The sequence below is a fragment of the Amblyomma maculatum genome, chromosome 8 (assembly GCF_055883805.1).
Source record: "Amblyomma maculatum isolate TAMU_Amacu chromosome 8, ASM5588380v1, whole genome shotgun sequence".
Taxonomy (NCBI): domain Eukaryota; kingdom Metazoa; phylum Arthropoda; class Arachnida; order Ixodida; family Ixodidae; genus Amblyomma; species Amblyomma maculatum.
Genome location: NC_139351.1, coordinates 40,703,812 through 40,718,853, shown reverse-complemented (window position 1 = coordinate 40,718,853; position 15,042 = coordinate 40,703,812). Strand labels below are relative to the sequence as shown.

The following is a 15,042-nucleotide window of genomic DNA, read 5'->3' as shown; positions in this document are numbered from 1 at the left end:
TCGGGCCATTAGCAACGGCGACGCTGTTGCTATGATAACTCGGGCCACTAGCAACAGCGTTGCTAAGGGCCCTAGGTACGTGAGCGTCTCGGAGAAAGAGAAGGCGGAGGGTAAAGGAGGAGGAGAGACGTTGCAGCATCCGGCCGCGGCGCGGCCGAGCCGGCTTCAAAAAAAATGACGCCAGGACCTCTCCTAAGTTTTTTCCTTCCTCCATGACGTTCTAAGTTTGAAATCGGCTTTCGCCTTGCAAGCTGCGCGGCGGCGTTGGTTCCCCGATGCGGAAGCACACAGGGGGCTACGAGCTGGTGTCGCATCACACCCTTAGGGCAGAGCATAATTGTTCTTCTATTGTTTTCTTGGCCTGATGCTCGGCTTCTGTTGGGTAATATGACTAAACTTCCCTACCAAGAGAAATAGTTTGGGACAGGGCGCCGTTTCGCCAGAGCTGCGCTTTGCTCTTTAAAATAACGGTCATCTTCATCAACATCCATCGATTTCGCGAGGCAGGAGAGTTCTGTCTGAACCGCGCAGAAGTCTGGTAATCCTCGTACGCTGAAGAAGCCGGCAGAGAGGCGAGAGACGAAATCGGGGTGAAGCATTGATAGCGGGATGAGTAATTTCGGGAATGGCTCTCAGCGCGTGGGTCGTCGTTACGAGTTAGATGAGAACCACAGCGAAACGACACTCTGGTCTTCGCACGCGACAGAAGGGCGCGAAGTGGGGATGTATTAGCGCCTGGTCGCTGGGCGTGCTCATATCAAATCGTGATCCTACAAAGTGAAAATGTTTTTTTTTTTTTTGCGCAGCGTAAGATGCGAGTTCAGTGGGCATTTGTGCGGTCATGTTAGCGCTCTCGTAGCCTTTCAAGGCGAGGTTCATTGCATGAGCTGAAGAGAAACTACGTCTACAAAACATCTAGCCGTATTGCGTGGAGCGGGGGTAAGACGAGCGCCGAAATTTTGTTCGCGATGACGCCGCGAGCGAGACTCCCGCGGTTTCTTTCCATCCGCGGTGCTCATCGCGGTAATATCGGCCTCGTAAATGAGCGAAGATGAGGCGGGAGATGAGGCTTCACGTCCCCGGGCCGTCTAGTTGGCGGGTGTGTGCTTGCATTACGGCTTCGCGCTTCGCTGGCGCTCTGGGTCTCCTCGGGTCTTTAGCCACGGGGCGGGGAGGGCGGCGAGGCGCTGCTGTCTCTCGGCAGTACCATCGCTTTGGGAGACGCAGTAAAGGGCCGCGGGCGTCAATGCAGCGTCGGCATGGCAGCAGGTAGATTGGGTCACAACGCTGCGCGGGCGGTTGGTGTGTGTGTGCGCGCGCATTTGCTTCTTATGTGGCGGCCCAAATCGCTCTTTGGCGGTTTTGCTGCGGGAGCGCCTAAGCGACCCAGACGTCGTGACATGTTTGCAGCTTCCTCTTTTGTGTACTGTGCGCGATGCTCTGTGTTGTTGCGCTTTAGTGCATAGGTTTCTAGGGCGCGGGGCGCAGGGACGCTGCTTTGCGCCCGAGTAGTCCCGCGGGTCTATTCCCCTATTTGCGTAGAAAGCAGCCGGAAGCGGACGTTAATGGCCTCGTAAACGGTGGCGACGTGCGGTCGGAAGCATGTGTAGCGAGAAAGAGGATAGGGTCCGTGCGAGGGCAATTATATTGGAACCATCAGTGGAACGGTGCGTGACATTTCTTCGTTTCTTTTTTAGTTTATTTCTACAAACAGCTGTGTTCATTCACATTTCTTTATACTGGCTTCTTCCCAAGTAGCTTTTTTTTTTTTTTTCTGCGACTACTCGCGCTAGAGGCCCGAGGAAGCTGTTTATAGCAGCTATTGCTTTGCGGTCATGGACGCAGCTGCGCAGACTTTCAGCCGTCCCTAGCTACATACACTAAGGACACAGTTTCGTCGCTTGTCGTGGTAATTGACTGCTCACTTACTGGCTGGCCGGGATCTTCGATCCTTAAGCCTATCGGTTATGCTAATACGTGGCGCAATAGTCTGATTGCCCTCCCAGTCGAAAAAAACTACAGAACTCTGTCAAAAATACGACAAAATATCCTGTAGTTCTGTCGTAACCATCAGATTTTTCTGTAGTTCTGTAGTACTTTTCTGTAGTTCTGTAGTTTTTCTGTAATATATTTCTGTTGTCTGTAGTTCTGTAGTACTTTTTCTGTTGTAACTACAGAAATTTCTGATGTTACTACAGAATGTTCTGTTGTCACAACAGGTTTCCCATCAAAAACCGCACAGAAATTCTGTCGTAACATCAGAAAATTTTCTGTAGTTCTTTCCGACTGGGCTTGGCAGCCGCCTATTCACAAATCATGCCGAATATTCGCTAGTAGCGCTTGTGTGTGTTTTGTGTCCGTGCATGTATTTTGCGGGACGCCATTTTTTGAGGCGTGTTTGCCGTCTTGTTCCGTAATCGTACGATTTCCTTTATAATTCCGAAACTTAGTTCGTTCTTTTTTTTGTTTTTGCTAAATGATCTCCGTGGGCTCTTCGGCTCTACAGTAGTATTACATTTGGGCACTTTACCTTACCCGACTCAATCTTTTATGCTGACATGCACTTAGGCACTCCACAACTTGGAACTTTTTGAAAACGCGAGATAATTGTATTGTGCAATGTTGGCCTACTAAGACGGTGGGAAGATGCGTTTGACGACGCTGTCGGTCTGTTTTCCTGTAGAGCATGAACTCAGGGTATGTATGGCATCTGTCCACAATGCCGCTGGAAGTTGCTATACGAACTGATGTGCGCTACCATAGTGAATGAAATAATTTGCAACTGGCTTAAAATCAGAAGTCTATTTTTTTTCCATTTCCGTCTTTAATTGCAACATGCAAGGTCAGCATGGGACATATGACACAAGCTTTGCATCGGTTAAAGGGCGGATTAATCCTGCCAGTGCAAAATTTTGCCGGTGGCTGTAGTGTTCATACTTTTCGAAGGATAGGTTTAGTATTGTCAGCTGGACGTACGGTGTAGCTGAAGACGGAATGTGCACCAGGAGCAGCAGTCGCTGAGGCGGCGGTGCTGGGCTATTTTTAATTGTATGTAAACTGCGCGAGTAATATATGGAAGCGGAGACGTCGTTCATCATTGATCCACTACTGTTCATTAAAGTTTCACGCTAGAGCGCACGCAGCTCCTTCGGTCGAAGAGCCGTCGCCGTATACTCCAGCTTCGGCTCTGGAGTTGTCAGAGGTGTTCGAAACGCAACAGGAAAACTTTTTTCGAGTTGTCGCCACGGAGGTCTGTTGTCGACGTGGGTTCATTTCGCTTATGTCGCAGCTCAGATGTCCACCGAAAAAAATGTTACCCTCGAAGTCATCCTCCGTGAAATAATGAAACGAGCACTGGACCTCTCGGTCTCTACTTCTGCCAACCGCCTCATGGAGCTAGGTGATGTTTCAGGGAGCTTCGGGAGACCCACCTTACCAACCAATACATGCTTGTGACAAGGACGGAGTCGCCGTATTCTAGCCCGACTTCACATCCAACACTCCCAACTCACAAAGGAGAGATGTCTCATTCCCGAAAAATGGAGACGCGCCTCCACGTGCGGCCTCCCCTCCAACATAAATGGTCGGTGCCAGGCGTGGGCAGAAACCTTGGGCCACCGTCAGAAGCCTTGGGCCAACGTTATGGAAGCAAACCAGGAGTTTTCGACGTGGACGTCTCCGGCCCGAACCCTAGCCGCGGTCATCCACAAGGGCAAAGCGGTAAACGGCCTTACGTTCAAGGCCTAGTCACCAACTCACGCAGAAGTTGCCAACGCCCTCGCAGCCTCCGACTCCTCCTCAAAATACTTAATAACCAACTCGCTAAGGGCTTGTCCATGGGAATGAGGCAGCCGATACCGCCGCCGCGCGCTCTTTCTCCGGGCCTTTCCCGCGGCACCCGACGCGGAACAGGATTGTGATTTTAATCCAACATGCAAATTTAGGGAAATATGTGAATATCACAGATCCACGCACCAAACTCTCCTCACCCTGTGCAAAGGGCTGGGGAAGGCTAATGAGCAGGTGCTCCTGCTCACCAATACGATGTTGTGCCCAGCAACGTTTGAACATTTAAATCCACAATTTAACGGGCGGTGCTCGCACTGTGGGAAGGTGTCTGACACCTACCACATTGTGTGGGCCTGCCAGAAGAATCCATCCATATCCCCTATCCCCAACCACCGAAACAGAGAGAACTGGGAGGCAACCCTGTCCGGCTGCTGCACCCTGAAGGCCCAAAGGCCTTAACGCAGCGCGCCCGGGATGCGACAAACGCCGATGGAGTACCTGTCCAGGCATCCTACCTCGCGCCTGTACCTCTCTGTACATATAGCAATTAATGTTTTCGCCACCACCACTATCGACAAATATGACAGATACCGTGCCTTCCATTTCTTGTATAGCAATATAGATATGAGTTATCTCGTGGCTGCGCGTAAGGGAAAAATTGAGTGTCACCCTAATTTTTATCTTTATTATACAAGTGTCTGGGCAAAATTAGTTTCGCATTTAAAGGATTTTTACAGAGAAAAGCTACGAAGCAATGAGGTAGTGTTCGAGCTTCCAGATGCATTTCCTTGTTGCCTTTGGTTCAGTTGTTTTGCTGCATTTTTCAGCTCATCACTAGACAGGCATCAGCAGTTGAGGTAGGATCGCAAATTGTACAAGCCAAGCTATCATTTTTAGAGCGCAGTTCTTTGGCGCCCGTTCCTGCGTTTCGCGGCGTCTCCATCGGCGTTTCCCCTCGAAACCAGGTTCTGCATTGCGCATGCGCGCACCGCCGCGGAGGGCTGACTAAGTGGAGCAGGAAAGCGTCTGTTGGCATAGCATGCTCCAGTTTTTATAAAAAAATTGGAGGGGGGGGGGGGAAGGGGAAGGAGGGTCAAGCATGGCTTGAACCTAGTGATAAAGCGAAAGCTGTGAGTGTTGCAGAGAATTTTTTGCGGACAGCTGGATTTAATGGGCCTCCTTCACAACGTTCGCAGGAATCTTCTGGGCTAGCAACTCGCTTCTACCAACTACCGAGTTATCTGTCTTCCTCTTCGTTTTTTCTTCTGCTTTCTCTTCTTCATTTTGTTCCTTTCCTTCTTTTTCTTTTTTCTTCTTTTTCTTCATCTTTCACTGGTTTTTCTTCTTTCCTCCTCCAACTCCTGGCCAAACTCTCGGTCTATACCAGGTGACAGTTGACAGGCAACGGCGTGCGGCATACAGCACACGTTGCTACGCCAATGGCTTGAAAACCTAAAGCAGTGTAGCTTTCGCTACAAGAAGTGGATTCTGCCTAGAACGTCGATGAACTTTGATGAGTTCAACGGAACACTGGTTGTGTTCGATGCAACGATAAGTAACTTGCACCGCCCGAGCCGAAACGCATAGCCGCCGTTCGCCACTGCGAACTTCCTGCCTATATAGTTTATTATCTGCCAGTTCTTTCTAAGCCATGGGTGAGGAAATAGGTGGAAGTCCTCCTTCTGCCGCTGCGTGCACAGTAACTCCGCCTAGTGTCACCGCCGCCTTTCCTGTTATAGCGCAGGCCACGCGTTTAGATCAAGAACTGTTAGCGGAGTATTTCTTGGTAATATGTGTGAAAAGTAAAAAGTTATCTAATTGTACATGTATGTTTTGCTCGAATTTTTTGCCTCAGTCTATCGAAAAGCTGAAAAACCTAATGAGCTGCACTCAAATTTGCATTAGAAAGTAACTTAAACATTGGCAAATTTTTATTTCGCTTGTGTATGTGGGAGTCTTGTGGTTCGTTGTTCAGGGTGACTTTATCTCTCTGATGTCAATACTATCTGGACCATGCAGGGACTTCCGCCTCTATATGGCGACGGGGATATCACATGATGGACCCTGATTGGTAGTTAAAGAGGTCATTTTGCTGTTTTACCTCTGTAAGTGGTGCTATAAGGTTGGCCATTCATGGTAACATGACCTGTATCATGATGTCGCTGTGACCAGTGATGGAACTTCGTCTCTTTCGGCGGCGGATTTTGGTGTGACGGAAACTGCAGTAATATTATTGCAGTTCCCGTGAGACATATGTCTCAAGGCAAATGTAGCTAACTTAAATGGGAGCCTTATTTTGGCAGTTTCGAATGCAATATACTATTTGTCTCTTTTTAGAAAATCTCATTACGAATGCTATTTAAGCAATGTAGTCTAGCTGACAGCGGCTATTCCTTTTGTTCCTTTATACCTCCTAGGTACTTTGTCTTACCGATCCACCTCTGACGGCGTGTGCTCACCTGATGCCCTCTGCTCTCTCTTCCCCCATTTTGTGCGCAGCCGGTACTCTCCGCTGGCGGGTGACCTCCTGGCCAACCCGCTGCTGGCCGGATCGGCCATGAACGGCTCCGGCTGGTGCATCTTCGTGTACAACCTGGCGCCGGACACGGAGGAGAACCTGCTGTGGCAGCTGTTCGGCCCTTTCGGGGCCGTGCAGAGCGTCAAGGTGATCCGCGACCTGCAGACCAACAAGTGCAAGGGCTTCGGCTTCGTCACCATGACCAACTACGACGAGGCCCTGGTGGCCATCCAGAGCCTCAACGGCTACACGCTCGGCAACCGCGTGCTCCAGGTCTCCTTCAAGACCAACAAGTGCAAGTCCTAAAGCACTTCCCGCACACCACGCCATCCCCACACACCATAGACACACACACACACGAACACACACAAACTCACACGTTTCTTTAGTCATCCACCGATCTTTCCACCGTCCGGCAGAACCTGTTGTAGGCGTGAGTTCTCGTGTCCTAAAGCATCATGTGAGCTCTTGGATTCATTGAGATTTAGCCATAAAACTCATCTGCAATGCTTGTATAATGCAGATAAGGGAGGGCAGTGGCATTTCTTGGAGGGCGACAGCTATGAGTTGATCGCCGATTCCTGATCAGCGCATTTCTATAATTGGTCAGCGAGCTGAACATGTTTATCAGTAATTATGGTACTACGCACCTCTTTAAATACTTTCTGGACAGGTTGCTTACTCCACAGATTCGACTTTGCTTTCTCATTGCCTGCCTGTTGTACCGGACGGTGTGTAGGACATCACACTCTACCCCCAATATTTTTGTTCATGTCACCCCCACACTCTATAAAAAAGTGACCGAGTGCAAAGGAAAGCTGAATTATTGAATATAGTAAAGTAATGTACCTCGTGATGTTAAACTGTGAAGCTGTACACACAGACAGGAACCATGGACAAAACACACACTCAGCTTCACACGTGCACAGACACACTGACCACTGCACACATGCACTGGCTTCGCTCACAGACAGTCGCACAGACCGACATGGAGACCGGAGGAGCCTTGTTGTCAGCCCTCCACCAGATGACTCACAAGCGCAGATAACGTTTGACGCGGCCTGTAGAAGGAAACAAAAAGAAGAAACTGGAACACTGGACCAGGGAGGAGAACGCGAGGGCCCTACGAACGCGAAAGGTTGACTATAACCGCCGAGTAAAAGACACGAGAGAGAGAATGTGCTACTTGCACATTGCAGATCCCTCTGGGCTAGAACAGAGGCTGTCTCCTCTCCAACTTGTTCGCGCGCAATTCTTTTCATGCACAGGGTTTCAATTGATTTAATCACGCATGTTGGGGGTTTTCATATGCTCGAGTCCTCCCCATTGTCTCCACTTTATTATGATTATGCTAGTCCAATTTCATATTCTCTTGCACCCAATTCGGTCGCTGCTGTCTCAATCCTAGTGATTTGTTTCATCAGCCTCATTCAGACAAAACACCATATTCCTATGGTTACCTGGTTAATGACCACAGGACTCGAGATAGCAATGAAGAGACTTCAAGATGCATCAGGTATTGCGAAGGTTTTCCAGAGTGCATCACGGAGCAGGAATCTTGGGAACATGTCGGAATGGGGATGCACTTTGGATTTCCACGCAAGGGAACAAAAAAGAGAAATAATGGGCAGAATTGATTAACTTGCTATTAGTTCCCCATCTTTGTGTACAGGAAACAACTTTCTTTACGTACCTAACTCTCTTTTGTGCTAGTTCTGCCAATTATGGCGTCACGATTGCACGGGCATATCGCGATAAGGAGGGGCTTGATGGCTAGAATGTGGCCGTAGTATGCGCGAAAACGTAGGTGCCCATGCTCAGACATATATAGGTCCGGGAACTTCTTGAGCAGAGCGGTGTCAAGTGATTAATGATGCTGCAAAACTAATACACCGTTGTGTCGAGAGCAGCCCAGGTCGTAGCATAAAGACGCAAACGTGACGAGGAAAAGAGAGGCCTGAGTAACATTACCCGCGCACGTCTCCACGCCGATGGAGTGATTTTCTCACTGTTGCCTTGGCGTTGTAAGAGGTCGTTTTTTAATCCAAACGTGAACACAGAGGAAGATGCAAACCAGTCATGGGAAAAAATATTCTATAGGGCAAAGGCAAGCAAACTTCTGTTTAATTTAAGGTTTTAGATGTAATCAAACAACCTTACACAGTTGTTTCGGGAGGCATTGCAGCTCTGGCATTTTTTCTGCCTGGGCCTAGTCCAAGGCCTCTTTTGCAGGCAGTAGTGAACCTAATGAGAAAGCCAGCCAGGTTGTAAGTTTTTGTAATATTATAAGCTACAGCAGCTGCTTCTAGCACTGTTAGGAGAGTGTGTACTAATGATAAATTGGCCGTTCTACTGCAGGTATTTCATAGTTTTAGGACTTGACAGCACTGACACAGACAGTGAAGGCTAGTCACTAATTGCTATTTATTTGTGCCTAATGCAGGTACCTATTTATGAAACTATTTATGACACATATATCTTATTTATTGAGCCAGCTTGGCCTGTCCTTTCAGATCTGCACTAATTGTGCATGTTCATAGTTGTGAGTTTATTCACTAGTCCTGCTATGGCCAAAGTACTTATCTGCTGATACCGCATGTTGTTGCCATCTGTTGTCTTTTGAATGCTGGTACCAGTTGTTTTTAGATCAGGGAACCCTTGTGCAAGATCACAAAAAAAAACTGATAGTGCAGGCCTGCACATATAAATAAATATTTCCTGTTTGGTCCTCGTTAAGTTGCTTGCAACCAAGCGACACATAAGTAGATTAACTGAAAACATTTGGTCCTATTACTTTTCGAAAAAAATGTTCATTGGGTGTTTTGCTGTTACTTACAGCCATGAAACTTCTCACTGCTTCACGAAAAGGGGTCAGATTGTTAGTTCAGTGATTTGAAATCATTGGCTTTAGGAATGTGTGACTCGGTGTTTATGTTATGAAGTAAAAAGAACAGTGATACTCATGCTGTGCATTTCCAAGTTTCCACTTTAGGGCATTCAATTTTTTTTTTCTCTCTTGGTAAACTTCCTTTACGCGATATGCCGATACTCAGTTTGATGTTAGGACAGTTCATGGTTGCCTGCTTAAGTGTTCATAGCGTGTTTGGCATTTTATGCTTCGTTGTACATTGCGGGGAATGCGTGGGCACCCAGTGCAGTAAACTGTTTTGCTTGTACGACTGTGTCGTATGCCCATCGAATTCCCATCCCCCGTGAACACCCTCAGCACTTCGCCTCTCTCTTATTGTCTGTATAACTGTTTCGGATGTCTATAGCATTAGCTTTTTTGTGGTGTCTAGTGTAATACTGTGCAAGGCACACATATCGCGTTAGCTATGTCACTGTCTTCCGTCGCGTTGCTGCTTTTCACGGCATCGCTCTCTGTGCTTGTTGCGTGCAGTGTCTGAAAAATGAGACCAGTTTCCTTGCTGGCGTGCTTGAAGAGAGCTAGCTTTGTGCCTACACATTGTTGCCAGCCACAAGTACAGTTTGTGCGGTGCTTTGAGAGATAGATTCAGGCAAATGATTAGGCCGAGGAATGGAAAGTGACAACTTTACCACTTGTAGAGCAATATACGTAATTTGCACTAGTGAACGCCTTCAAGCTGCTGGTTCTCACTTTGCAGACATTTGCCACTAAGCACATACTGTTTTGTGTGGTTTTCAGGGCCACTGCCGATGGTTTTGGAAAAGATAAGAAATCTCTTGAAACTTGTATTGGCTAGCATATGAACATTGAATAATTTAAGGATAACTGGGGTTGTTGAGGTCTCCAGGTCAAAAATGTGCAATCTGACATGATAATTTATGAGCAGTTGGGGAATTTTCGACCTTGTACTTAACCCGAGGTTCTCGTTTCAGATTGTCAGAAAAGTGACTGTCATGCAAAATATAGCGCTGAATGTTGAATATATTTCTGTAAAGCCGATCCAGGTGCATCTGGTGTTCAGAAAAAAACCCTGTGCCAGTTTTCAAGTGGCGATAGGTTCGTGGCTATTATTCTAGCAGGAATTGAAATGTCGGAAAACCACTGGCAACTCTGACACCCACACCACTTTTCTGTACATCTTTGTGTCACGAGTCCTTACTTCTGTCTCTAAGGGTTGCAGGCAACTAAAGCCGCCCCTACAATGAGTGAAACTCTAGTCTTTGGCAGGTTTACACGAGAAAAAAAAGCATCACATCGTGGATCATGCAGCTTTCCATAAGTGTTTACATGGATGATCTCAGGTCTGTCACCTCCCATGTGTAAAAAGTCACAGGAAAAGCTGTTTTCTGCTATGTGTGTCTCTCTGTGTTCCCTTGTGCAAAACACTTATCCACCATGCATATTTCTCCTCCCAGTGTATTAAAAGCAAAACAAATGTGTGTTGTGTAAACAAGAATACCGATACCGTAAAATGGCCTTCCAAAAACCGGATTTGTCTTTAGCGATAAGAGTGCAGATTGTAGTGGGCAAACTAAGCAATCAGTGTTGGCCATTTCTTTCACTCATTCATTTAACGACACTGCGGGTTGTTCAAACAACTGTGCTTTCAGTGTGGATACAAGCTGCACACTTCTCATGCACCCATTTTTATATGTGGTTGACTGACTGATGCACCTATTCAGTGCCAAGTGGGCTCTTGCTTGGGCGCTTCCTGTTTTCATGTCTTACATACTGCTTTCGTGCATTTTTATATATAGCTTTGTGCGTATTTATTTCTCCCTGTCATCACCCTTGACAAATGTACATGCCACCACGTGATGGTCACATGGTGTACCCTGATGTGGTGATCGTACTTGTTCATTGGTTCGCGGTTTTTTGTGAGTCTCTGTGCGCGTGCAAATTTTTCTCTTTATAACATGTTGGCGTATTTATTAGCGTGGTGTGTAACCTAACTGTGACCCGGTGTGATAATCAAGTCGCGTGAAAGTTATCTCTGTGAGTGGGGAGTTGGTGTGTGCACCCCTTTTGTGCTACTTAGGATGCATGTCAGACTGTAATCTGCTCTCGACTGAGTCCATCCCAGTCTTTAAAGCTATGCATTTTGAGAGTGGGTGAAAGAAAGGTGGTGGATAGGGAGTTTCAGATGCATGTGACATCAGCTTGATGTCACTGACCAGCACGGACCAATGGGGAAAATACTTGAAACCAAAGAGCTCACAAGCATATAAACACACACAAACAAGCTCACTCGTACACTTTGTTGTAATACACGTGCACAGGAAGTGCGTTAGGAGAGTACTCAAATAAGCTCATCAGATTGACTAGCTGAAAAAGTTGAAATGTGAGCTCCGTCTTCAGTGCTTTTGATTGGTTTTCAGGCTGAAAGTCATTTTCTCTCACAGCACTTTCATACTCTTTGCCATCCAGTTGTATTTTACAAAATTTTATGCATCAGGTTTGAGAGTGTTCTATTTAAATGTAAGCTCTGCCAGTGATATTAAACTTGCACTTGCAAGCACTGCATGAAATTATTTTTCATGAAGAAAAAAAATTCTGGACACAGGTTTTGTGTCGGCATGCATCTGATGGCATCTACGTGAGGGAATTTTACCATCTTAGCAGAGCAACTAAAAGCTTAACTATTTTAGATTTGGTACATGTGTGACCTCACATCATTTGACAAGTGTGCTGAACACATAGTAAGTTTAAATATCTCATTGGCTAACTAATTCATTCGAATGCAGTTATTTCTCTCACACACTAAAAACACACACTACACTCGACAATGTGGCATGCACATGGAGTTCTATATCTTTTCTTACTAGCTTGATGTACAAGTTGCTTCAGTTCAATTTGAGAGGTACTTACAATATGTATATGTTTGCGCTGAGCTAGTCGCATATTGCAGCTTATTGTTTTATATTTGCTTATTCATTGGTGTTTGTGTCTGTGACAGCTTTTTGGGGCTTTATTTCATGGACCGTTATGGTAAAAAAAAACTTTTTTTGTCATTTTGTTTCTCCTCGATTGCCACATTTCCCTGCCTTGTTTTGCTGTCAAAGTCTGACATTTGTGTTACCAAAGAAAGCTTGTTTTTCGAATTCCTTGTTTTATTTTTATTTTTCCTTTGTCCTTTTTTGTGCCCTGTGTTCGCTCTTGTTTTGGCTTCCTACATGCACCCACTCAAGCATGAAAACGTTTCACTATAAAAATATCTTGCTTGTCTCAAGTGAAGATATGTTACTTTCAGCCATTCCGCTTTATTGTTCGTATGTCATCTGTGAAAAGAAGGTTAATTGTAATTATTAAAGGTGTGTCGAATGTTTTAAACAGACTAATGGTTTTCTTATGTTTCTTGAGTTTTTCTTGCATGCTTTTGCTTGGATATTTTGTTTTATACTTTATGCTTGTTTCTTTTTTTTCCTTTGCTTACTGAACTGGCATACAAAGAGAGTCAGTGGTCAACTTGTCATCATGAGTTTTGCTTGGCAACTGTGAAAAAGATTTGCATTCTCCTGTTGCCTGCCATTTTATTTGCTTCCACATCCTGCATTCATTGGCACTGAGGGAGCATATTTGTAGTAAGGCTACTGCTTCAGTGCTTCTACCTAAACTAAAAGAGTGGTGTATGGGAATAAGTTATCCTCAAAAAAAAAAACACTGTAAAGAAGAGCATTTTACAACATAGCTTGTGCAGTGTTTTTAGGTGGTGTTTTCTATATTTAACGCTTATTTAGTATTAAGTTGCCTTTTACTCCCTTATTACCCCTTTTTGATTGCCTCCATTTTGGTTCACAATTTCTGACCTTTAAAGGTATCACAAAATAAGCTTTTCAACTGTGAAAACCATGCATGTAAGTTGCTTATATTGCCTTAGCCAGGTAAATTCAGTTCATACAGAAACAAAATACTTTAGTCTTCAGGTTTTCTCAAAGGCCGTAAATTTTTTTCTCACTGAGGGGGTACTTCTAAAACCATTATCACAGAAACACGAATTCAAAGGTGCTAACTACGTAAATCAGCCCGAAGTGCCGCCCACACTCCAGTTGTGTCATCAACGGCAACACTGCTGGAAATACTAGTTACGAATGGGATGGGCTGTGTAAAGGGCTGGAGATTTGTCAGGTTGTTCTTTTTTTTTACCTTTCCACTTCGTTTTCTCTCACCCTCTCTTCAAGTCACTCTCTTGCACGTTTTCAGCTCCAGTAAGCAGGTGTGCGATGTTTTAATGCTACTTAAAGCGTTGCAGTGTATGAAAGTTCATTTAGTCCTTCGAGGGCAGCTACGTTACTCTATCCATCATTACAGATGGAGCGCAAGTTGCTGGCCAGTTGTATATCGGCCTCTACATTGCTGTCTGTGATTGGAGTGAAATTTTGTCTGCGGTTGAATGTTATCGTGCATCTATCAGCTTAGTAACTTATTCCCTGGTGGTGTGCGAAATGTTGCAGCTAATTGAGTCTATGTCAGATGATGCAAGATATTTAGTTTTGATTGTAGCTTGTGCTGTGAGTGGTAACCTAACTTGTCCTGACGTCTCACTGAGATAGGCTCTGTTATATTTATTTCTGAAATTAATGGTTATTCATATTTCTGATATTAACCATTTTACTATAGATACATTCCATCCCAAAAGTTTCTTCATCACGGTCGGCCGCCAGCACAATGAAAATGCGATCCGAGATATTTTTCTGATATTTATCATATACTTGTGTAGTATACCGCCTAAAAATGTACAGTGCAGGGTTTGTGGCGAAATCATGCAAAAATTCGGCTACGAAAATCATTCCCGCCGTGTATAAAATTACGAAGTTCCGAGAATCGCTCCTATTTTAACTCCAGGATATTACATGGTGGGATGCACAGATGTAGCTTAAAAATGATGGAAGAAATGTAACCTCTACCAAAGCAAAATGTTGACAATACTTTTAACGTCTGATGATCTGTTGCGGGACAAGGCGGGTTTGCCCAAGCCAATACATAACATTTCCTAATGAGTTGTAATTGCGCGGGAAATGGTATTTTTGCAGTTACGTTTTATTTCCATCTGCTATAGCCAAGCATTCCGAAGCGGAGGCTGTGCAGTAGAGCAGCTCCCTCTATACTCTCAAGACATTCCGAAAGAACTCTAAGACGACCTCAAGGGAGTCTTCACAGACTGCCACGTGGCCCCGCTACCATATCGGTAAAAAACTGATTGCGGTGAAAACACTGCCCCAACATTCCGACTCTTACCATGGTTGTTGGTCGCGGCAACTCATTTTTTAAAACTCGCCTAGGCGAGGCTGACAAGCGCAAACAACCTTATACAGTGAAATATATCTTGGACAAAGTGTAATATATACAGATAGTATTTATGAACAACGAAGCGTTCTTTGTCGCTCCGACGACCCTTGTTTCCCGTGCCCTTGAACGACGAACGTGTCGTCTGCATTCTGGGCCAGCAGACGACGTCCGGGACTATTTTTTTACCCCGGCCGTCTTCTGTAACAACGCCCTTTGCTCGGAGAACAATTCCTTCGGAGAGTAGCAAAATCGGCATCAGGGATGGATCGGGGCGTTGCGGTATTTTGCTGTCTAGAGTGTGGCGGTGACGTAATTGACGAGTATGAGTCATAACCCACTTTACGCGAGGCCTGTGCAATAGTATATACTTATACTAAGCGAGGACGCACACAGATGTGGTGGGGCCGGGAAGATAGCGGCGCTCGCTCGTGGGCACTGGCGAAGACTCCGCGCTCGAAGCGCCACACGAGAAGAAATTTATGGAAGAGAACGAATGCATGTGCACAGTTTCTTAAACCAA

General features: G+C 45.7%; 1 protein-coding gene across 2 annotated transcripts in view; it reads left to right on the top strand.

Moving 5' to 3' along the window:
- fne (ELAV like RNA binding protein found in neurons) overlaps positions 1-12,570 on the top strand; it is a 173,923-nt gene extending 161,353 nt beyond the window's left edge. For both annotated transcript variants that reach the window (XM_084576232.1, XM_084576231.1), the window contains exon 6: positions 6,289-12,570. In XM_084576232.1, the coding sequence (XP_084432358.1) occupies positions 6,289-6,613 (325 nt within the window). In that variant the 3' untranslated portion in view covers positions 6,614-12,570. The remainder of the gene's footprint in view (positions 1-6,288) is intronic.
- The last annotated feature ends 2,472 nt before the right edge of the window (positions 12,571-15,042 follow it).